The sequence below is a fragment of the Catharus ustulatus genome, chromosome 3 (genome assembly GCF_009819885.2).
Source record: "Catharus ustulatus isolate bCatUst1 chromosome 3, bCatUst1.pri.v2, whole genome shotgun sequence".
Classification (NCBI taxonomy): Eukaryota; Metazoa; Chordata; class Aves; order Passeriformes; family Turdidae; genus Catharus; species Catharus ustulatus.
Window position 1 is genome coordinate 116,636,891 of NC_046223.1, and position 24,625 is coordinate 116,661,515.

Below are 24,625 nucleotides of genomic sequence, written 5' to 3' on the forward strand. Positions count from 1 at the left end.
ACTGCCACTTTGTCATTAAAATTACAATAAAATTGCAGTTCTATAAAAGTGTTTAAAAGTCTGTTTTAAATAGAATGGCTGGAATAGGTAAGGATTAAAGTAAGGGTGGGGATGAAACCCACAAATTGTGATTCTGAGTCTACTCCAAATAGGATGATGGTGAGTTATCTGGAGATAACAGAGGTCTGGACACAAATCTGCTGACAGCAGCTCTGCATTTTTTAACAAGAAGCTGGGAGAATGTTTTTAGGACTGAGATGCTATCTAAACCCACCTTATCCACCTGTCACCTCACACAGGTCTCCAAGGAGAAGGGAACAGGGCTGTTGGCATAGCAATAGAGATATGACACTCGTGCTCTGTTACTCATCTCCCCGTGAAGGTAACAGGCAGGAGCCTTCTCACCCCAAGTGACACCTGCCAGGTGTTGCCATGGAGCACACAGAAAAGGCAGCTGGCACACTCACAGAGAACAAAGCTCTTTGGAACAAAATGCTGCTTTAAATCAGCTTTTGTGCTGTGGATTCCCACTTCCCCTCAGACAGCTGAGTGTCCGTGTGACAGCTCCCTCCTGTCTCCCCTTGTTTGGAAAGGTCACTGCTCTTCCCTTCTGGGCCTGTTTTGTGCTGCTGCTCACCCTGACCATGGATCATTCCAGGGTTCACCTCAGATTTCAAGACACCACAAACTTACAGATGAAATTACTTGAGCTGTAGAAAGTCAGAAACTATTTTCTGCACAGGCTATGAAACCGTAACCTAACCCTCAGCCAAGTGATGTCGTGTGCCTGGGGCCAGCTGCACAAAATATACAATAGAGCTCACCAAAAATATGTGCCTAACCACATCAGATAAATCATCTCCTACAAACACCCTTATCCTCCACTCCCTCTGATGAAAGCAGCCACAAATAATGAACTCTGGAGCAGCTGCCCATGCTGTGGACATGGGAAATGTGGGGAGAAGAATCCCAGCTGCAAGGGCTTGGGGTGACAGGATTTAAAAAGAAGGCTTTAAACTGAAACAGAGTAGATTTAGATTGAACATTAGGGGAAAAATTCTTCCCTGTGAGGGTGGGAGCCCTGGCACAGGGTGCCCAGAGGAGCTGTGGCTGCCCCTGGATCCCTGGAAGTGTCCAAGGCTGGGTGGATGGGGCTTGGAGCAACTGGGATATGGAAGGTGTCCCTGCCACATGCACAGCTTAGCAATAATAAAGCATCAGTGGAAACAGCACTGGAAGAATCTATGCCTTTTATTTATTTATTTCAGAAAAATACTTCTGCTGAGTTTATCACAAAAGTCATTGAACAATGAACAACAACAAACAAAATCCGTACAAAAACTGAAGTGACAGGAAGAATGAAACAACAGGATAAAATACCAGAAATTGTTAATTCCCCCCACCCCCTCCAAAATCAGGAAATTTGCACTAAAGCATAAATATGGAAGAACAGACATTTTCCTCAAGTTCCTTTGCTGAAATTTCTGCAGACAAGTTCAACATTTTTGAGGAAAAACTACACACCTCTGCCTGGCTCTTCCAACAGCCATTCTTCCCAGAAAAAATCCCACACAGCTCCAAGGAGGAACATACTTCACTGCTGGGCAAAAAACCTACTAAACCAACCTTTCATCCCCCATGAAGTTTGCTGGAAGGCTGTAAATCAAACCCCATCATCTCCATCCACTGCTGACACAATCTGGGGTCCATCTATCAAAGGCAAGAGCCTGAGGCTGCTGCAAACCCCCAGGCACTGCAGCAAAGGCAGGGTGGCTCCAAGCTTCCAGAGTCACTTGGAGGCAAGGAAGAGACATCCCAGAGTGGCCACTCTTCCCTCCAACCAGGAAGCCTACCAAAAATACTGAGTTGAGGATAAGGGGACCTACAGGGGAACTGGAATTTGGCTACTACTAACCCAAACATGATGAGTAAAAGAAAGAATCCTAAACAACAACAACAACAAGACAAAATGTGACTATAATGCCCCATAATGTAAGAGTCACTCAAAAACTGTATGTGAAATGCTACATCTGTTCTTCTTCCACCCCTTTCTCTTCCCAAGCCCATTCTCCACCTAAGACAAGAGAGAACTAGTGCTGGTATTTCACAGCTCTTCTAGGAGAACACTACACTTCACCCCAAAATCCACAGGCTACTCAATTCCTGGCCTCCTTAGGTTGGATAATGGACACAGACTACTAAAGCAGCCTCAAACCCACAGGAAGGGTGCAAGGAATCATGTCCTACTGCAAGTTTTGGATAAACTCCATCACCTTCTGCACTGTGGTGGACAAGAGCTCCTGTTCAGGGTTGGATTTTGGTGTTGGAGGCATTTTCCAACCTCACCCAACAATTCCATGATGTTTCCTGCAGATGACACAGGGCTTGACAAGATGGGGCAGGAGAAGAGCATCCACTAAAGGGAAGTGAGCTCGTGGCATTTCATAGGCAGAGCAGCCAAGGACAGACTGACCACCAAGGGCTTGCAGTGAAAATGCTCCAAGAAAAAGCTCTTTGGGCAGAGGAAGGCTGGATGTGCTGAGAAATGACACGGACACAGGAGCAGTTACTGTGGGCTTGCAGCCCAGGGATTGTGCTTGCACTACAACACAGAGAGAGGAGCAGCCCATGGCAGCCCCTCTGATGGAGAGGAGATTGAAAACCTCCAGGATGACAGTGGATATTGCCTCACAACAAAGGCTCAGCTCAAAAAAAAAAACAACCTGCCAGGTTTGGGTCTAACCGAAGGATGGGGATTTCTGAGGACTAAAAAAAAAAAAGCCCCATCATCTATAGGTTTAAAAAACCAAATTCATAAAAAGAACAAATGGAAATGCTTCAAAAACAACGTCCCTTTTCCTGGTAGCTCTACCAAAAAGAAAACAAAAGACACCTAAATGTAGCGTGTGTTGTACATATATAGTAACAAAGGAGGGTGTTCAGCTACTGCTATAGTGCAGAGAGGCTACAACTTAAGGCACTTGGGATACAAAGCATCACCAGCTATGGTAGAAGAGAGGATTGTGCAAGTGGAAAAGCTGCCTGAAGGCAAGCAGGCAGGAGGAACCATTCAGCAGCTGTGTTTTTGGGGGGCTCCATGTGTCACCTGCTAGCAGAGTCAGCAGCTCGGCTGCTGTGAGGCCTGGCCAAGGGTCTGGGGAGGTGCCAGCCAGCAGTTGCTCTTGGAGGGCACTGGCAGTGGATGAGAAGAGGCAGGAGAAAGGAAAAACCTCTCCCACTAGACCTTTTCTGTGTTCTCCCCAACATAAAGCTCTCTCATCCCCCAGACACGCTGCACTGCGGGTCCTGTCGCTGCCTCTGAGCCAAACAGTGTTTTATCCTCCCAGCACAGGCTGTGAGCAGCAATGGCAAGGAACCACCCAGGGCTCTGCTCCAGCCTCCTTCCCCACCTCCCCTGAAAATGGGGAAAGGCCTCTCCTGGCAGTATCCCTCACTGGACACTCAAACGTTGTGGGGATTGAGGAACAAGCGGAATTCGACCAAATGTCCTCATGTCCCTGCACATTTTGTCCTTCCAATGCCTCCTCAGCAAGGAGAGGGGGAGGAAAGGACAAAAACCACCCAGACAAATGGGAAAAAAACCCCAACTCAACTCAGAGAGGGGCAGAAAATCAACTGTCACCCATTCCTCAAAACACAACTGGCGTGAAGAACAACGGCACCAGCCTCAAGCTGGAATTGCACTTGGAGAGTTCAGCAGCCTCCAAGGGCTGAGCCAGGGGCATGCCAGGGATCAATCCTGGACTGCACATGGAGAGCAGCCCAGCTCTGTGTCCCTGTCCTCACCCAGCCAAGGGGACACACCACGAGTCCCCTGTTCCTGCCGTGGCGAAGCAGAACTAAAGCTACGGCCGGCTTCGCTGCACAAGGGGCACCAACAGCAAAGCCCAGCTCAGGAACCGCCCCAGAGCACAGTGTGGGGACAGAGGGGCCACCACTGCTCACCTGCCAAACCAGCCTGGCCTGGCACCCCAAAAAGAAGCCCAGAGGGATGGCACTCACCCACAAAAGCCCAAGCAGATGCTGCTCCCCAGCAGAGGGATCAGGCTGGTGGGATCTGGATTTCCACAAAACCTCTTGCACGTGGAGGTGGCAGCGGGCAGGAGCAAAAGAGGAAAGTGGTGTCTGCAGCAGCAGATGGCCTCTGAGGTAGATTTGAGACAACTCCATCTGCCAACAGCTATGTGTCACAAGCCAGGCTTTTCCTAAAATGCAAGCTGCTCCTTGCAGCCCCGGCCTCCTTCCCCTTCCTTCCCTGTCATCTCATTCACAGCTCAGAAAGGGATGAAGGGGCTGGGATTTTTGGAAGAAACCCTGGATTTGATAGCACCTTGGGTGGATACAAGCACTGTATCCTTTGGAAACAAAGAGTGAGGCTGGTGGCTGCCGATGGCATGGCTGGACTGGTACGGTAGGGACGAGGAAGGCTGAGGTGACAGCATAAGGGGCACAGTCCCACTGATGCAAAAACCCTTTGCAGCAACCACCTGGATGTGGTCATGAACAACAAAACATCAGGTCCATGAGGCACAGACAAGCTGGCAAAGAGCCTGGGCTGACAGGAGCCAGGCCAGTGCTCAGAGCAGGGTAGGAATTAAGGATTCATGTGGAACTGAGGATGGTGCTGCCCCATAACAAAACACTGAGAGCTACAGAGCCCTGGGCCCAGCTCTTGGGGCAAGCACAGGCTGGGAGGTGAACCTTCCACATGAAGAGGGAAGTCCTCTCCCTTCTCTGCTGCCCAGCTCTTGAAAATTCTCAAAAGCAGGGTTCAGAACACCCCAGTTAACCAGAGGTCCACCAGGAGACAAAACAGGGTTGAGCTTCCTCCATCAGACCCTGGTGTCTCTGCAGCATCACCATCCTGCTGAGCACTAGCCAGGTGAGCCCCATCTCACCTGAGAGCACCCTTGAGCCTCAGATCTCACAGCCCAGGTGTGCCCATCTCACCTGAGAGCACCCCTGAGCCTCAGATCTCACAGCCCAGGTGTGCCCCATCTCACCTGAGAGCACCCCTGAGCCTCAGATCTCACAGCCCAGGTGTGCCCCATCTCACCTGAGAGCACCCCTGAGCCTCAGATCTCACAGCCCAGGTGTGCCCCATCTCACCTGAGAGCACCCCTGAGCCTCAGATCTCACAGCCCAGGTGTGCCCCATCTCACCTGAGAGCACCCCTGAGCCTCAGATCTCACAGCCCAGGTGTGCCCCATCTCACCTGAGAGCACCCCTGAGCCTCAGATCTCACAGCTCAGGTGTGCCCATCTCACCTGAGAGCACCCCTGAGCCTCAGATCTCACAGCCCCAGCACATTCCCCCAGGAATCTGATCCCACAACACACATTTGGTGCCTTCAAGCTGTCGTGGCCCTGTCCCAAGGGCTCAGGGAAGCACCATGAAGAGAGGGGAGGAACATGCTGTAGGAGAAAAAAGGATTGTTTGGAACCATCTACGATACATTTGCAACCATTAACCAAAATAACCGAACACTAAAATAGAAAAGAAAAAAAAAAATTGCACACTGGTTTACGATCAAACAGAGGAAGGCAAAACCAGGAGGGCTGGAAAATGTTCCTATGAGGGGGATGGGAGGATGGGAAAGGAGCCTTTTTGGTTTTATTGCAAACGGTTCACGAGAGCAAGAAAGGAAGGGAGGTGAGCGAGAGACACCTTGGGAAGATGATTCCGAGCCTTTCCAGACGCCGCTCGTGAGGAGCAGGAGGAGGAGCTGCTCAGTCCTGGTATCTCACCCTCCTCCCCAGAGACAACCCTTGGCTTCTATGGAGACTTGAGCTTCTTGGTGCGAGGTGAGGTTCCGTTCTCTGCTTTCACCACTCCGTTTTCATGGTAACCTGGGGATGGCAACAAAGGGACGCGGAGCTGGTGAGGGGTACAGGGGGTAATCTGAGGGAGCTGGGGTGTTTAACCTGGGGAAAAGGAGGCTCAGGAGGGAAGGAACTTCTTGTTTGCACAGGAGGGTGCAGCCAGGGGGGGCTCTGCTCCCAGGGAACAAAGGACAGGACAAGATGAAACAGCCTCGAGCTGCCACAAGGGAGGTTCAGGCTGGACATTTCCTCAGAAGGAATTTCCTCACAGAAAGGGTAAATAAACATTGGAAGGGGCTGCTCAGGGAGGTCTGGAGTCACCACCCCTGGAGGTGTCCAAAGAACTCAGCACTCTGGTCTGGTTGACACCGTGGTGATTGGCCAAAGGTTGGACTCCATGATCTCAGAGGTCTCTTCCAACCTAAACCATTCTGTGATTCCATGGAGAAAGAAGCTTTGTCCTTTACACAAGCCAAACCCTTTATCCTCTCAGCACTCCCAGACATGACACCAGGACACTGCTGGGGGGATGCAGAAGCCCAGGACTGGCACCTCCCCTTGCAGCACTCACCCGAGTCCCTCTTGAGCAGCTTGGTTTGCTGCTTGGTGCCGGCGGCGGCGGCGGCTCGCTTCCGACTGCTCTGCTCGTTCCAGTACTCCCTCCAGCGCCGCAGCTGGAAGTGGATGAAGCGCCACATCACCGAGGCCTGGAAGAGGCACACCAACAGCAGCACACTCATTCTGCCAGGGGCGGAGAAGAGGCAGGCTGAGAACACAGCAGCGAGGCCACCCCCAGCCCGGCCTTCCCACACACCAAGGTCCCCCTGCATGGCAGACACCGTCCCTCCAGCCACCATCTCTGCTTTCTGCCACCCCTGAGCCCAGAGCAGCCACCTTCCTCTCCTCCACACCATAAAGCCCTCAGGTTTTGATTCATTCAACTTTAGGGCAGGAATGGATGAACGGGATCATCTCAACCAGCAGTGCCCAAAACACAACATGACCCAGTCAAGGTACGATCTAAAAGGTGGAAGGGAGGTAAGAAAGACCCTCAAATCCTCAGGTGTGCCAGCAGCCCTTGCTTCAAGAAGCTTGGGAATGACCATGCCTAGCAAATTTTGAACTGAACCCACAGCTGCTGCAAGGGTGAGAAAGGCTCCCAGACCTGTCAGACTGCAAGGCATGAGGAGCCCATTCCACCCTCTACTTCCCACATCAACAGGAAGCAAAACATGGCTAAGCAGAAGGAAAATGCTTTTTCCTTGACCACATGCATGTAAATGCACTTACAGGTACAACAGGGAGCAAGGATTTCTCCAAGATGGGCTTGCACTTTACAACTTCACTTGATTAACACTTTATTTCCTGTCTTTTCCTCTCCGTTTTGGCTCTGTGTAGCCTTTAAACCCCTCTTTGCTTCCTTCAAACCCCCTTCAGCTCATGAAGACCTTCCCTAAATGGATCAGGATCAGATCCCCACTATCTGGATCCCATTTGGATGCAGCTTGGAGCAACCTGGTCTAGTGGCGGTATCCATGTCCACAGCAGGGGTTGGAATGAGATGATCTTTAAGGTCCTTTCCAACCCAAACCATTCTGGGATTCCGTGATTTCCAAATTCAGCAAAACCCACGCCGGGATAACACAGCCAAGGAAGAAGACACAGGAGACATTCCTACCTGAAGAGGATATTGTTGAAGAGGAAGCTGAACAAGTTCCCTCTCTCAGGGTCCAGGGCCTGGCTCTCCACACGTGGCAGCCCAAAGCCGATGACCAGGATGTACAAGGTGAGGGTGAAGAGCCTGGTGACCACGAACACGACAGCCCAGACGTTAAACCTGCAGGAGGACAAACAGAAGTGTGGGCAGGAGCAGCCCCAGGGCTGACCCAGGAGGGGAGAGCAGGATCCAGGCTCTCCTGGGCTCCAAAGAAGGATGGGAGGCACAGGAAGCTCCCTTGCTTACAGCTTCTCGTTGTTCTCGTCCGTGAAGCAAACCAGCCGCGCCATGTGGAAGAAGAACTCGGCCAAGTACTGCAACAGCAACAGGATCAGCCCCAGGCGGGTTAAGCTGGCAGGGAAGAGGAAGAAAAAACCATCACTGGGCTGGCCATCCTTCATCCTTCAAACCCAGCTACAGCCCCAGCCCTGCTGTCCATGAGCCCAAAGCCAGACTCTGTGCAGCAGTGGGGTAGGACTGCAATAGGGGAAATCTCTTTACAAACCATCAACACAGTGCAAAGCACTAGCAGAGCTGGGATGTATCCAACACAAAACCTTATGGCTTGCAAGACTGCTCTGCTTTTTATCAGAGAATGGTTTGGGTGGGAAGGGACCTTAAATCTCATCATCTCATTCCAATCCCCTGCCCTGGACATCTTCCACCGTCCCAGGTTGCTCCAGTGCCCATCCAACCTGGCCTTGAACACTTCCAAGGACGAGAAACCCTCTGGACAACCTGTGCCAACTGCCTCACCACCCACACAGGCAAAAATTTCTTCCCAATATCCAAATCTCTCCTCTTTTAATTCAAAACCACCCACCCTGTCCTATACACCTGCCTAGTTAAAAAACCACTCTCCACTGAAACAATCCCATTTATTCCCTCTAAGCCCCTCACCCCACTGAGGATTCCCAGGTGACTCCCAGGGCTAAAGAAGCTGCCCAGCCCTGTCCCTGGTGTGGGAGGGGGTGCTGAGCTGCTGAGGCAGGGGACTCACTTGAGCAGGTAGGCGCCGGCGATGTGCAGCAGGTAGAGCGCGATGCAGCGCAGCTGCCGCGGGATCTCCTCCTGGCAGGGCCAAAAAATACCAAATCAACCTCTCAGCCCTCTCCACCCACCCTCTCACAGAGCTCCCTCTCCCAGAACCTCCACCTGGCTCTCACCTTGCGGACTTTTTGGAAGTAGAGCTCGGGCAGGGCGTGCAGCCAATACGCCAGCTGGCACAGGTAGAAAAACTTCACCTGGTACCTGAAATGAAGGGAGGAGCCATGTGAGCCAGCCCAGGCCAGGCAGGACCCTGAGAACCTGAGTGCCAGGGCAGCACTGGGCAATCCCTCCACTGTTTTGGAGCCATGGGATTTAGGAGAAATCATTTCAGGGCTGAAATTATTTGTTGAGATGAGAGAGCCAAATATGGAGTTTATCCAGATGCTTGTGCTGCAGTCTCTGTGCTCTCAGCAAACCTCAATTTTGCAAAAAACCAAGAAGGAAGGGCTGTCCCCCACTACACTTCTGCTGTGAAAAAATGAACAGCAAAGAGATTTTCCCAAGATGATGCAGGAAAGAGGCAGGATGAGTATTCCTGATGAAACCCTCTGGAACACCCTCTCCAGGCTCACAAATGAGATATCCCCATTCCCCATGGTCTCATTGCTGCAGGGTGCATGCAGAGGGTGCTGTGCTGTCAGCTCCCCACTCCTAGCAGGCAAAACCATGGAGAGGAAGGAAGTGGCCAGCCCCAGAACAAAATGCCCTCACAAGTGCTTACGGCAGATAAATATGCGGGTAGTTTTCCCACAGACTCCGGGGGTTTGAAATGTATCCTTCCTGAAAAAGAGAAGAGAGGCAAGGCTTCAGCAAAACAAAACAAAACAAAACAGGTTATGAGAGTGCCTGATGGTGAAACAAGGAACTGGGGATGGCACCCAAGCCTGGAGGAAAAAACAGATTCCCTGTGAGGGCCAAGGCTGAGCTCTGCATCTGTGTGTCTCTAGCACCCCTCTAAAATTCCACCAGATCCCTTGTTTGGGGGATGAAGGCTGCTTGCTCAGTTGCACAAAGCATCCCAAGCTCAGGAGAGGATATTTTGGGGCTTGGAATGCTCTGGAGGTGCAGGGGTGAGATTCCTGTAGCATGGCTCAGGCAGCCATGTGCAGGTTCCAGAGGCTTCTTCCCCACTGGCATTTCCAACCCCAGCAGCACTTAAGCAACAAGAAGTGTTTCTGAAGAGAAAGAGGAAAAGAAAACACCAACAAAAATAACTGGATATTAATTGGACAGTTTCATTTTCCACCTCTTGCCTTACAGGATGGGACTCCCTTCTCACTCCTGCACATGGATGCTCCCTGGGTTTTGCAAGGAGATGCTGGCATGGGAAATTTGTCCTGCCCAGTCACCATCATCCATTCCCTGTCTGTCCCAAGACCCTCTTTTTCAGCTGGGGAAGGCCAGGGAAGCACAAGGGTGACCTGTTCTGCACATGTTGGGTTTTTGGGAGCAAATCACAGCAATGTGGGCTGAACAGGAGGCTCCAGCCCAACAGCTGCTCAGGGATGGGGCTGGCACTGGGCAAGGGGAGCTCAAACCAGTCAAATCAACTGTTTGCCTAAGTTTCCTTCCTTCCAAATCTCTAGAAATGCTGGCCTTGAAGGGAAACAGTTCTTTAAGAAGGGCTGGCAGGACCCTCTGAGCAGTGGAGAGGGGATCTGTCCCCAAGGATCCATCCCCAGACCACAGCAGGACCCCAATGGCTGCAGGCAGAAAAACATCATCACTTCACACCACCTGTTCTTCCCGCCCCATTCCTTCCCAAAATGAGTTTTCCATCTGAATTCTTTGGGTTGATATATCCCCAAGGATATATCATGGCATGGTTTCCCTGTTTTCAAAGATTCTCTCCCATCAGCTTATCAAGGAAGAACCACAAAGAGGGATCCCAAAATTCTGCCCATCAGCCCCATGACCCTGCAAAAGGCATCCAAAAACCTCAAGGCACTGAATGTACATAAGGAGGAAAATAAGAAGCTGAGAAAGGCATCAGGTCCTGGAGCAGAGGATGGAGATGATGGAGCCAGGCAGGATTCTGGGGCCCAGCTCCAACAAATATTTCACAGCCCATTCACATGTGCCTTGTACAGTACATGAGAAGGATCTCCCAAAACTGCCCTCATGCAGTGGCTGGAAAGATCCACCACAGCTGAAAAGTGAACTGACTGAAATGTGCTAGAAGCTGGCTGGGGACTCTGCTGCCTGTGGGATTTTGTGCTCCAGAACCCACAATTCCCCCTGAAAAGCCAAATGCCAGCCAGCCTTACCGTCACCACGACGTACAAGCACCAGATGAGAGAGGTGAGGTGGAAGGCAACCAGCTGCCCTGACTCATTGAACTTGCTGTGTTTGACTTTGGAGAGATGCAGACGCCTGTTGATTTTCTGGGAAGGAGCAGAGGGCGAGACAAACAACAAGAAAATGTGAGACACCATCAACTCTTCCTCCTCCTCATCCTGAGCAGCCTCCAGAGATGAAGGCTCACTCATCACCACCTCAGCCCCCAGACCACCCCAGAAGAGCATTTAACAGCAGCCCCCCGTGGGATTTGAGGGATTTTGAGGACACAAGACAGGAATGGCGCTCACGTCCAGGGCGTACTCCTGCACCACCGCGTGCAGGATGATGGCAATGAAGATGTAGAAGAGGATGGTGACCAGATCCTTCAGCCCATAGTGATACTGGACCAGCTCCCCATCTGCAGAGAGACCAAAGCATGGTCAGACCCCCACAGCCCAAGGGATTGCCAGGGAAGGGCTTAGTGGGGAGCAGCTTGGATGGGGACACCAGAGAAGGACATGACAATGGCAGTGTGGGGAAAAGGGCTCACTCTGGGGTTAGCTCATGGCAGAGGTGGTGCTTTCCCCTCTAACAGGCAACACCTCAAGGGAGGGGACACTAAAAGCTTCTCTCTGCCCCTGGGGACAGCTCAGCTGTGGAGATGGGATTTATCACCTGGAGGGATGAAGACATGGGAGGCTGCAGCAGGTGATGGGATCAGGGGTGCCCCACTAGGAACATCAGGGCTTGGGACAGGATTTCCACCCTCACTTCCTTATGATCTCCCACTCCTCCCTGAAAAGTGCTGGAAGGGATTCAGCTGCCTAAATGCAGATGCCTTCTGCTATTCAGAGATCTCAGACAGCAGCACAGGGCTGGTGGATGAGAAATAGGACCCATGGGAAGCTGTGCTCTTCAGGAGACCCAAGAGCATCCAAAATACCCCAGACATCTGCATTTAGGTGACTATTTGCAGCCCTGATGCTTATGGGAAGAAGCAGAGTTGGAAAGGCTGCAAAAGTATCAATGAAGCTCAGCACATCCTGGCTGCTGCTCTGCCTCATCCTCTCCTGATACCAGTGCTGGGGAGAGAATGCTCTGTCACCAGCCCTGCTCACCCTAAACAAAGCTTGAGTCCAGATTTCTAAGATCTGAACGGGATTTATGAACACAAGGATATGAAACACCCTGTCCTTAGGAGCCCCTGTGCTGTGCAGACCCAGAGGTAAAAATGGTGCCTGTAATCCCAGAGCAAGGTAAAAGGCAGAACTGCAAGGCCAGAGAAAATAATATCATCTGTATGTGCTCTGCCTCCTCTCTCCAGGGCACCTGAGAAGCTCTAGCAGGAGCTGTGGGGGATGTGGGAAAGCTTTGGAAACATTTACATTCCTCCCAAGAAGCTGCTGCACCAAGATCACCCTCCCCACTAGCTCATGCCCTATATTGATACCCCTATACCTGCTTCTGGAAAGGTGTTTCTGTGCCCACTGGGACTTCTCGTACCAGGAAAGAATAAACCCCTTAAAAACCAGCAGAGGAAGTTGTCTGGACTGTGCCACAGGGGAGAAGGGACCACAATTTAATCTGGAAGCTGAATGATTCCTTCAGCCATAACCAAAGCCTTTAAGGGCAGAGCTTTTATCTTCCGCATGTCTGCCTCATTGTAGCTCCACTAATCCCAACACCCTGCTCTTTCTCTGGATGATTACTCAAACACTCCCAATTAACTGCAGTTTTCTGCCACCAGGCCAGGCTTTGTGCCCCGGGCATTTGGCTCATCCTGAGCCCAGGCCTTTACCCAAACCACCTCCTGCTGTCTCCACACCAGTGCCAAGATCCCTGCCAGACCCAGAGAGGCTCTGAGCCAGGAAGGCAGCAACCAGCAGCCAAAATAGAACAGGGGCTGAGCCTCCTCCTGCCTGGCAGCTGGGACATCTCCTCTGGTCTGCTGGGATCTGAGCTGCACCAGCTCAAAGCCTCCTGGAATTCAGTCCCTGTGAATCAGCACAGGGATGCTGTGCACCGCACTCCTCTCCAGGTGCCATCCCCAAAAATCAGCAGGACAGGGATGACAGGCACAGCCCCTGCAGCTTGACAAAGCCCTCCTGCTCCTCAGGAGCTGCTCCAGGCAGGCAATGACACAGCTGGATCCTGCCTGACCAGGCTTGGAGCAGCATCCTCACTCTGCAGGGAACACAGAGTGGCCTGGCAATGGCAGAGAGAGAGAGGAAGCCCCCAGATCCCCTGGAAAGCATTTCTTCCCAACCCTGGCAGCATGAGGGCTGGCAGACATGACCAGAATGCTCCAAGCCACTCCAACTTTGCTTCTTCCCAAAATATCTTGTTTTTAACATCTCTGCCAGACTGCACTTACTGCCAGACAAGACCCTGAGCAGCTGATCAGCAGAGGGTGAGCCCAAGCTAGCTGGAAGTGAGGATTTGGGGCAGAGCAGACTCAACCTTCCCCTGGAATTTGTGGAGCAGAGGCATCTCTCACCTGCTGTAGGCACACTAACATTGTACTGAGGTAAGATGAACAGGAAGGCAGTCTTGGCTGTGACCTGTCAAAGACACAGAGGGAGAAGAAGCCAATCAGTTGTTAAATCCATTCCTCTGGACCAGTTTTTTTTTTTCTATCAAAATGGGAAAGGCAAATCACCCAGGGAGATGTGCTGGCACAAGCTCATTTGCAGAAACACTGAACCTCACACTGGTCACCCATGAGATCCCAGATGCATGTCCAAAAAGGGAAAAGAAAGCCTGGGATTAGATATCAGGACATCCAAAAACCCAGGGCTGTGCTGCTCACTCTTCTTTTTGGAAGGGACCAAAAAGATCATTGAAATCCCACTCCTGTCCCTGCACAGGACACCCCAAGAATCCCATCCTGTGCCTGAGAGCATTGTCAAAACCATTCTTGAACTCTGTCAGGCTTGGGGCTGTGACCATTCCCTGGGGAGCTCAGGGCGCCCAACCACCCTCTGGGGAAAAAATATTCAACCTGAACCTTCCCTGACACAGCTCCAGCTGTGTCCAGCTCCCTCTGGTCCTGTCATTGATCACCAGAGATGTGGTCACTGACTAAATTGCTTTTAATTCAAAGGAGTGATTCTCCTCAGCAGCAAACAGGAGTGTTTGTAGGGATGGGGCAGAGCATTAACCCCACAGGACACCTCAAAACTTCACCTCCAAGACCAAAGCACCCTCTAGCTGGGGCCACAGCAAAATCCAGACATCAAACACCAAAAATGCCTTCATCCCATCCAACCCCACACTGGTCACCAGATTTTCCTCTTCCAGATTGGCTCCCAGCCAATCCTCCAATGTTTCACAAGCACCCGCCCTCAAACACAACCATTCCCAAAAAATCCTGTGCCCGCCAAACACCGATGGAGATGAGATTCATTTCACACAGACATGGCTGCCACTGCTTCAGAGCTGCAGGTTATTAAAATCCCAGCTGGAAATTGCTCCACAGTTTCTGGGGGAGACAGAGGGACTTTGCCAAGCGTTCCCATCCTGCCATCACCAGCATTGAGCAACCGGTGCAGGCAGCCCGGGCTCGGGGACAGCAAACTCCACAGAGTGTTTTTGTGATGTTTGGGGATTTAATTGCTTTTTCCACTTAAAAAAAAAAAAAAAAAAAGGGAATCCCACATGTTGTGCTGTGTTTGTGGAGGAGTAGATGCAGGAGATGGAGACCATGGGCAGAGTTTGGGGTGGGAATGAAAAGTGCATCGCCCGGCTTCAAGCTGGCTGAGGGAGACACTGCTGGCTGGGAAAAGCCAAGTTGCTTTCATCCCAGAGCTGTACAGCTCATCTAGGACCTGCAGTTTACATCCAAACCTTGCCACAGGCTGGCACAGGGCATGAAACAAAGGCATGGAGCCAGTGGTGGCTGTGGTGCTGCAGGGATGGGCGGCCGTGTCACGGACGTGCTAACAGCAGCAGGCACTGATGGATTTACAGCTCCCCGAGGACCTGGCTGACATCCATGGCTGTAAACAGCTGGGAACAAGACATCATCTGCAGGTGAAGCCTCCTAAACCTGCTGGAGAGGACACAGGCCAGAGCTATGAGTCCAGGAAAATGATCCCAGAGTATCTCCAGGGTGGAATGCAATGACAGACAGAGCTCAGCCCCAGCACAGTTCCCAAGGATTGTCTTTATCTTCTTTCCCAGAGCACCTCGTAGGAAAGTTCCTCCATCCACTCCAGCATCAAGAAATACTCTGTCCCATCTCCACATTTGCTTTCTCTGGGCTGGAGAACCACCAGCAGCTTTGGAGTCACCCCAGCACCCCTCCACCTTTCCTTACAGAGGGGGAGCAGGTGCTTCCTAAAGTCTCAGTGAAATATTTTAACAACTAAAGATAAATGTAACCTCCTAGATGCAGGCACCTGCAGGGCAAAAACCAGGTTTCCCTGGCTTGGGAAATAGGGATGAGCACCAAGGATGGCAAAACTTTTCAGAGCCTGCCTTGAGCATTTCACAGGCAGCCAGGGAAAGCAGAAGTTTGGAGTGGGAAGAGCAATGTGAGGATTATTCAGAGGCACAAGACTCGCTGTCTGTTTGTGCTGAAACAAGATGCTGCTATGGGAAAGGAAGTGCCAGGCACACTTCTGCCCTGCAGGGCAGAGAGCAGAGCCAGAGTTGCCACTGAACTGCTACTTGCAGGGGCAGAATTCATGGAATCATAGAATAATTTAGTTTGGAAAAGCCCTCAAAGATCAAGAAATCCAACTGTTTCCCCAGCACTGCCAAAACCACGTCCACAGGTGCCACATCTACACAATTTTTGAACAGCTCCAGGGATGGTGACTCCACTACTTTCAACCTGTTCCAATCCCTGACTGCCTTTTCAGCAAAGAAATTCTTCCTCATATCCAACCTAATCCTCCCTAGCACAACCTTTTAGAGAGTGGGAGAGGGATTTGTCTCTATGGGACACACAGAGCAGGGATCATGTAGCAAATGCTGTATATTTATTTCTCATCCACTCCCTGCCCTGCATTAAGGGCAAGCCTTGCAGAGGGAGATGTTCCTCATCCCAGCCTCATCCTGCCTTACATGAGGGATGTGACACTTGGGGACATGGGTTAGGGGTGTGCTGGCAGTGCTGGGGGAGTGCTTGGACTCCATAACTTTCCTCACATTAATGATTTTATGATTCTGTGTGCCTGAAGCAGATGAATTTGGGAAGCAGTTGTGCTGGGAGCTCTCTACAGCCATGAAGAAGGAACCACATCCTCAGCAGTGAGTGGCTTTCTGCTGGTTAAAGTCACTAACTCAATGACCAAAGTGGATGGAGAAGAGGCAAAACTCAATGTGTCCACCAAGACCAGAGTTTCCTGAGATGCAAGGACAGGGATGAGGCTGAAATGATCAGAAATCAAATCAGCACATCCACCTTGCAGCCCTGAGTGGCAGAGCAATAGATAAAGCCAAGCAACCCCATACATTTACTGTCTACCACCAGGTATTTACTCCCTGATAATGTGGTGATTGGAAAAATCCACAGCCCCACTAGCCTGGAGCTTGCTGTCTAATGCAGAGCAGCAAAGCTCTCCCCATCCTTTTTTAGAGTCCCAGAATTATTTGGGCTGGAAGGGACCTTAAAGATGATGTTTCCAACCCCCTCCATGGGAAGGGACACTTTTCAGGGTGCTCAGAGCCCCATCCAGCAATTTAAAAGATGCTGTTTTTACCCCTGCCATGAAATGTTCCACATCAAAATCCCAACTCCACTTGATGAGCAAATGGATTTTAAAAAGGTGTCTAAGCACACACATCCAGGCAGTTTAGCACCTCTCCCAGACAGTATCCACTGCAACTCTCAAACATTAATATTTTCAGGAATGAGGGATGATTTTTGAGCATCCTTCCCCAGGACACTCTACGAACTCCTAGAACAGCTTGCCCAGATTAGTTGTGGATTCCCCATCCCTGGAAGTGTTCAAGGCCAGGTTGGACAGGGCTCTGAGCAATCTGGTCTAGTGGAAGCTGTCCCTGCTCAGGACAGAAGGTTGGAATGAGATGAGTTTTAAAGTCCCTTCCAACTCGAACAATTCCAGGATTCTATAAAACACATTTCCCTTCTCCAAAACCTCATCCCAGTGGGATTTGTCTTCACCCAGCCAGGAGCCCCCAGGCATGCCACCATCCCCATGGTCCTGCTTGAGTTAAAGCCACTCTGGAGGAAGGAAGCAGCTCCAAATTTCTGGCGAGGGAGGCTGGGGGAGTTTTCTGCAGTCAGAGCCAGGAAAATATTTCCAGGGCTTGAAAAACAACTCAAACTAATTACGGACAAAAAGCTGTCCAAAGGCTTTTCTCACAACTTTGAGTTTCTTTTCCTCCCCCTAGCCAGAGTTTATTGAAAGACAAACTTGCTGATCCACAGTATGGATTGACATAGGCACTATATGTAAACTAAAGCCCAAACTTTGGACCAAAGCCTTTCAAAGTAAACATCTGGCTTGGACAAAAAGCCCTTCCCAAGGGCAGTGCAGCCCCTCTGCCCCCATAGACAAACTCATCCCTCAGCACAGTGATTTCCACTGCCTTACCCTCCCTCTTGTTTATTCCTCATTTTAAAGTAAACCTAAACATTGCTATTTTTTACCTTTTTTCCACTCTTCTCCAGCTATTCAACCCTTACACTGCCCGCATGCCTCAGTTCCCACATCTGGCAAAGACCAGGAGACAGGAACACATTTTGTTTTCCCTCATTAACAATGGGAAGGCCTTAATTTTTAGAGTACTACGGAGGGGACCGGGAAGGGGAAAGTATATTTAGCAGGAAGCCTGGAAATAGCAGCTCATTCGTCAGCTGCCTTCTTCTGACAGTGTCACAACCCAGAGTTTGGGAGCCTGTGACTCACATCCCACAATCTGCACAAGGGGGAAAGCCCAGTAAGGGCTTGGAACTGCTCCTAAAACAATGGTTTATAACTTTATTTCATCACCCCATGCATAAGATTGAGCCTCAGTTTTCCCACCTTAGAGATTACAACAGCAGCCCCATCTAATATAGAAACTTCTCCAAAATCAGCAAAGTTTCCTCCAAACTTGACGTGACACCACTCACAGGAGCCACCCCAGGTGGGACACAGGTTTAACCCAGCCTTTGCTTCATTGTTCTGCACAGCAGGGTAGAAAAAGATATGCAAAGTAATTTCTGCACGAGGATGGGAAGCACCTGTTTCATGTTTCTGTACAGAGTCACTCAAAATAGTTTTTCACCAAAAAAAAAAAGGGGGAGGTTTCTTTCTGGGCTTCAGCAGCCATGTACACGTAGCAAAAACCCTCTCTGGCACCACGCAGCTGCACAACCAGGTGTGTTTTCACACCCTGAAGGCTTGGGAAGGGAAAAACCCTTTGCAGTGCCCAGCTCAGGACAGCTCTTGTTGGGGAAATTCCCTCCAATCCTGGGGCTTCCCTCCCTGAGCAACGCCATGATCCTCAACAACACAAACAGCACAGGAATAATCAAATCACCTGAAACACCAAGGAGCAGCCTCATGCCACCAAATCCCACCAGGACTGGTACCTGCTCCCTGCCACAGAGGAATTTCCAGCTTGGTGAATTCATGTGGAAAGGCTGTACACCCAAAAAGACCCAAAAAGACGCTCAAGGTGTAGCTTATGCTTGAGCAGTGGGAGACCCCCAGCATCCCCCCGAGCAGGGTGCTGGAGCAAAGACGCAGTCAGCTCCTGAGGGATGCCTGGAAAAGGTTAAAAATCTTATTTGTGTCTTCCCAAAAAAAACCTTCCCTGCAGGAAGCAGCCTATTGTGAGCAGGATTCGGCCTTTTCCGCTGGGCCTGAGCTTGGCTGTGGCCACTGGCATTGGGGAAGGTGGAAGCCCAGCTGCAGGGTGGGAAGTAGGGATGAGAGGAGGAGGGGAAGGGACAGTGACAGGACCTCCTCAAGGGATCAGAGCTGCCACAAATCTCACCACAGAGGTGGCACAAATGGCACAGACGGTTTGGAGGGCTGGGTGAGAGCACAGGCTGATTTCTCCTCCAGGGGAAAAGAAAATAGAAGGAATAGATATAATAATAAAATAAAATTAAACTGAAAACACCCACAAGGACCAAGAGCTGCCCCAAACCCCATGCCAAGGGGAAGGCAGGGATGATGTTGCTGGGCACAGGGAGCACTGGAAGCCACCCTGGCATGGCAAGCACTTGTCCTCCCTCAGGTCTTCTGGGACAGCAGAAAATTGCTGCCTTCAGCATCCAAGGGAGATTTAATTAAAAGACATTTAAAAAAAACCCAGAAAGACCACAACCCTCCCTCCATGGGCTTTTCAAAACTGCCCTCACAGCACCATATCAACCAAAAGCACCACAGCAGCCAGCCCAGACACCACCTCTCCAGGATGGGGCTCCCAATATACGACAAAACTGAGATGCAAACTCAGTGGCATTTTCTTTTTAAAGTACGAGCACGAAACTTGCAGCCCAACTCTGCAGCATTTGCATGTGGCTTTGGATATACAGCTGGCCCTCCTGGGTTGGTTTTGAAACCCTTAAATATATATATATATATGCATGCACAATGCCATTGAAAGGGATTTGAGCGTTGTAAGAGACTCGTTCATTCAATAAGTTCGCAGTAAAAAAAGGAGGGGGATAGAAAAGCAGGGGGTTCCAGCGGGGCGGAATTAAGGAAATGGATTTCCTCCTCCTGCGATTTGCTAGAGAAGGAGCCTTTCCTCCCTCGCCAGGCCCCCCGGCCACCCCTTTCCCATCCGGATTTGCTTTGAAACGTGGCACTGCCGAAGGGGAGGGCTCAGAGAGCAGGCGGGGGGGGTCCCGGCCGGCGCTGCCGCTGACCACGGCGTGGGATGCCCGGAGCCAAGCCAAGGGAAGGGGAAAGCCAAGCAGGAGGAGAGGGAAGGAGCGGGGCAGAGCGGCGTTCCCTGTGCCGGGACAGCGGGGATCTGCGGGGTGAAGGGATCCCGGGGATGTCCCACGGGCCGGGATCGGGAAAGGCCCAGGAGCCCCCGGTGCGGAGAAAACACCTGGGAAAGGGCTGCTGTTGAAGTAAAACAGGCCAGAAAAAAAGGCAAAAAATCCTCCTATTTCCAAGAGCTGGGATGGACCAGACAAGGCTTGGCTTCTCGGTGTGCGGGGGCTGATGTGGCCCTCAGCGCTCGGGACATCCCGGCAGCTGCGGAGGGTTTGGGGCAGGGATTTGGGAAAGGGATTCTGACACCCCCTGTGCTCCCTCCCCAGCCAGGGACCCCCGGCAGAGCTGGAGAGGGGCACAGGGATGTGCCAGCCCCAAGGCCAGCACCAGGCTGGGTGCCCCGGGAATGCGGGGAGCCCCTCCGGCGGTGGGTGAGCGATGGGCAATGAATGGGGCGGCTCTGCGAGCCCAGACCGAGGGGACCCGCACCCCACAGCCCCCTGCCCGTGCCGGATGGGGACACCTCCGAGCTGAGGGGGCACAGCAAGGGGGGGGTCACCTCACCCCATGGGTGCGGACACCACCGACAGCCCGTCCCGGCGGGGGGCGACGGCGGAGGGGCTCACCTCGAACATGAGGGCGATGAGGACGCTGAGCACCAGGCAGAAGCCGATGTCGGCGTGGTTGTGGATGAGGAACTCCTGGCTGAAGAGCGGGTGGCTCTTGGCCCGCCGGCGGAAGGCCATGGCCGGGGCCGAGCCGAGCCCAAACTTCGCCGGGCCCCGCGGAACTTCGCGGAGCGCCGCGATGGCCCCGCGCAGGCGCCGCCGCCTGAGCCCTCCCCGCTGAGCCCGCCCGGCTCCGCTCGGGCCCGGACCGACCCCGCCCCGGCCCGCACCGGTACCGCCCCCGGCCCGGCCGGCATGGGCACCGGCACCGCCCCGACCGGCACCGGCACCGGCACTGGCACCGCCCTGACCAGCACCGGGACCGGCACTAGCACCGCCCTGACCGGCACCGGGACCGGCACCGCCCCACACGATCCGCACCGGGACCAGCACCGGCACCGCCCTGACCGGCACCAATACCGCTGCGACCCGCACCGGCACCGAGACTGTTATCAGCATCGCCCCGACCCGTACCAGCACCGATCCTACCCGACCGACACCAGGACCGGCAACCGGGACTGCCCCAACCCACACCGGTACCGCCCCGACCCGCACTGGTATCGGTATCCGCCCCGACCCGCACTGGGACCAGCACCGCCCTGACCGGCACCAGTATCGCCCCGACCAGCACCGGGACCGGCAACCGGGACCATCCCAACCAGCACTGGCATCGGCACCGTTCCGACCTGACCGCACCGGGATTGGGACCGACACTGCTCTGACCCGCACCGGGACCGACACCGGACCCAGCACTGTCCGCACTGGGACCAGGCTACAGAGCCAGCCCTGCACCCAACCATGGACCCGCACCCAAACCAGGACCCAGCAGAACCAGCACCCAACCCTGCCCCGGAGCTGGACCGGACCTGGGCACGGACACAGACCTGGACCCAGCCCCAGTACTGGAACCAGGCCTCACCCCAATCCTGGACGCGGACCTGGCACCGGCGCAGCCCCAGCACCGGTGCAAGAGCCGGGACCTGGACCAAGCCCCAGCCCTGGACCTGGATCTAGTGCACATCTGGGCTCCCACCCACCCCTGCACCCACCCACCATGCACATCTGGGCTCCCACCCACATCTGCACCCACCCACCATGCACATCTGGGCTCCCACCCACCTCTGCACCCAGCTACCATGCACATCTGGGCTCCCACCACCTCTGCACCCAGCTACCATGCACATCTGGGCTCCCACCACCTCTGCACCCAGCTACCATGCACATCTGGGCTCCCACCCACCTCTGCACCCAGCTACCATGCACATCTGGGCTCCCACCACCTCTGCACCCACCCACCATGCACATCTGGGCTCCCACCCACCTCTGCACCCACCTACTGTGCACATCTGGGCTCCCACCCACATCTGCACCCACCTAACTTGCACATCTGGGCTCCCACCCACCTCTGCACCCACCACCCCCTCTGCACACTCTGACACTTTGCTCTGCATCCCAAAGTTCCCGTGCTGAACCCCAAACCTCCCTCATTACCCAGGGAAAGGCCTGAGGCATGAGGTGCCTTCCCCCTTCCCAAACCACACCCCAGCTCGACCTGGGGGTGTAGCAGTGGGGACAGAGACAACCCAAACAGGTCTCCAGGGAAAAACAGTGGAACATTTGCTGTTATTTATTGAAGTCAATCCCTAAAAATCCCCCCAAAGCTCCTCAGGGAACTCCAAGGACATGAAGGGAGTGGGCAAGGCCCTTTGGTGGCCTTGCTTAGGAAAATCAAGGTTTTAAATAGTGGTTTGATTTGAAAAATATCCCTTCAAGCAAAACACGGATCCTTTTGCATCCAGGGTCTTGTTCAGCTCCTCCAGCATCCCTGGATCCCCACGGATCTGTGACAGATCTGTCTTGTGTCCAGTGAGGATGGATTCACAGGAGGGAGAAAACACTGCTCCAGCACATTTGAGAGAACTGAGCCGTCTCAAACCTGGTGTTGAGAGCATAAAGCATTTTCCTCCAGCCAAATCCAGCCAGGGAAGCACAGTCCCTGGGTCCTCATTAAGCACTCGGTCCTATTAGGCAAGTCCTGATTAGCTGGGCTTACCCTCTGCTCCCCCCTCCGTGGTATTGTTTAGCCTTGGAGCCATGGGCACAGAGCTGCAGCCTGGGTCCTGCCTTTTACAGGAACACTGAAGGCACCAGAAAGGGATTTGCAGCAAACCAAATTTAATTAAAGGGGGAAAAAATATCCAAAGTTTCAGCTTGGAAAAAAAAACCAGACAAATAACAACAGCCCCAGGGCCAGTAATTCTATTTTCTGTAATGTCCAAGTATTGTGTTTCAATGTTGTTGGAAGTGAGATGATGTTTTTTTCCGGGGAAATCTTTCTTGGGCTAGTTGGAGGGGAGGGTGAGGGGGTGTTACATCATTTTGGAGCTGGAGGGAATGTTTTTCACCCAGCCCAAAACCTGGCAGCCACGGACAGTGCTCAGAAATTGGGCTGCTGGGGCAGGGCTGCTGCCCCGCCCTCAACTCCATCCTGCTTTTATTTTATTTCACCTTGAAAAGGGGACAAGAGTGACCCATTAAAAATAACAAACCAGGGGAGTGGTGCCTGTGGTCAGGACAGCCACGTTCCCAAGCCCAGGCACCCACCTGGGTATTGTTTAATTCCTTAGGGACGTAGCCTCTGTTCCTGCCTGTTTGCTCCTTTTTCCAGATCACCAGAGTGGCACGGCCAGTTCTCCTGGGGAGCCCTTGGGTTACTCCCTGCATTGTCAAAATCCATGCTCGGTTCCTACTCCCACATTACCCTTGACAGCTTCTCTCACCTGTGGCACTGAGCTCTCCTGGGCTGGGGCATGACCCTCCACCTCTCTGAAGTGATGGAGAGGGTTTCCTTAAGGAACAAAATGGAAATTAGGAGGCAAATGAACAGAAATTGTCTATTCTAGAGCAGGCAAAAGCACTGGACAATCTGTCTGAGTGCAGTGGGATGGAGGTATCCCTCCTGGTCTAGATCAGAATCATTCCTCATCCAAAAACAGCTTCATGGGACATGCTGCAGGAGGAGCAGAGGATCTGGGTCTCCTCAAGCATTTGGGACATTTGGAAAATAAACATCAGCAGGTTGCCTGGAGCAGTTGGTCCACTGCCCCTCTGCCAGCTGCAGTTTTCCAGCCTGGGTTTGGCCATGTTACTCCACACAGAGCAGTGACCTGGGATTTGCGGGATTTCTGCACCCCAGGGGTTGATGTGAAGACAGAGTGTGGAGTGACCAGATCACCCAGCAGGGCACAGCTCCAAGGATACAGCACCAAAATCAGGACTCATGGGGATATGGGTTAGTGGTGGCCTTGGCAGGGAATGGTTGGACTGCATGAGCTCAGAGCTTTTCCAACTTCAATGATTCTGTAACACAGGCGCTGGATGTGCACACAGTGTCTGGATCTTGAGCAGCATCTCCCTCTGGTGGCAAAGGAACAAGGAGTTTTGGGGAGAAACTCCTCCCCAGCGTGACTTCCCCGGTCTGGCAGCATTGGGAAAAACCTGGAGGTGCACCAGTCATTGTGGCATCTTCAGTTCTGCCTCCAGAAGACAGGGAGGGTGGGGAAGGATGCCTGAAGCTGTGATTTGCTGCTGGAGTCCTCCTACTTTAAACAGGGCTTTAGAATTCACTAAAGAATAGGTTTGATGGGATAGAGGGAAGAAATCCTCCCATGTGAGGGTGCTGAGGCCCTGGCACAGGGTACTCAGAGAAGCTGTGGTTGTCCCATCCCTGGAAGTGTCCCAGGCCAGGTTGGACAGGGCTTGGAGCAACCTGGGATGGTGTAAGGTGTCCCTGCTCATGGCAGGGGATTAAAATGAGATGATCTTTAAGATCCCTTCCAACCCAACCCATTCTGGGATTCTCTGATGAAATACAGGTTATTTCTACAGCTGGAGACCTGTGGCTCAGTGCTGGGTCTGTACCAGCATGCAGGACTTGAACCCTGGGTGCAACAGGGCTCTCACACAGGCTGGAAGCCTTTAAGGACACACAATCCATATTATCCCACCTGATTTCACATTGTTCCCAAGGAGAAGGTGGAGCATGGCTCACCAGTGACCACCTCTCATCATCAGGGAGCAAAGCAGTGGGAACACAGCCCTCACACAAACACCCTCATCCAAGGGCAGAGCAATCAGCTCACAGTGCACCTC

The 24,625-nt window shown here is 52.5% G+C and overlaps 1 protein-coding gene across 2 annotated transcripts; it reads right to left on the minus strand.

Moving 5' to 3' along the window:
* Positions 1 to 1,254: 1,254 nt before the first annotated feature.
* Positions 1,255 to 24,190, minus strand: TRAM2 (translocation associated membrane protein 2). 2 transcript variants are annotated; one of them, XM_033056043.1, is made up of 11 exons: positions 23,078 to 24,190; positions 13,388 to 13,451; positions 11,199 to 11,308; positions 10,878 to 10,994; positions 9,332 to 9,390; positions 8,727 to 8,811; positions 8,561 to 8,631; positions 7,807 to 7,911; positions 7,522 to 7,680; positions 6,415 to 6,584; positions 1,255 to 5,870 (listed from the first exon to the last, which is right to left on the minus strand). In XM_033056043.1, the coding sequence occupies exons 1-11, from the start codon at positions 23,195 to 23,197 to the stop codon at positions 5,797 to 5,799; spliced, it is 1,134 nt and encodes a 377-aa protein (XP_032911934.1). In that variant the 5' UTR covers positions 23,198 to 24,190; the 3' UTR covers positions 1,255 to 5,796. The 2 variants fall into 2 exon arrangements, with proteins under 2 accessions (XP_032911934.1, XP_032911933.1); XM_033056042.1 differs by lacking the exon at positions 23,078 to 24,190 and adding an exon at positions 20,432 to 20,623.
* Between the last annotated feature and the right edge of the window lie 435 nt (positions 24,191 to 24,625).

Coding starts and splice junctions, on each gene's coding strand:
- TRAM2 (XM_033056043.1), bottom strand. CDS start 23,197: ATGCAGGGAGTAACCCAAGGGCTCCCCAGGAGAACTGGCCGTGCCACT. Junction 11,309..13,387: donor TGTTAGTGTGCCTACAGCAG/GTGAGAGATGCC, acceptor GTCTCTCTGCAG/ATGGGGAGCTGGTCCAGTAT. Junction 8,632..8,726: donor ACTTCCAAAAAGTCCGCAAG/GTGAGAGCCAGG, acceptor TGGCCCTGCCAG/GAGGAGATCCCGCGGCAGCT.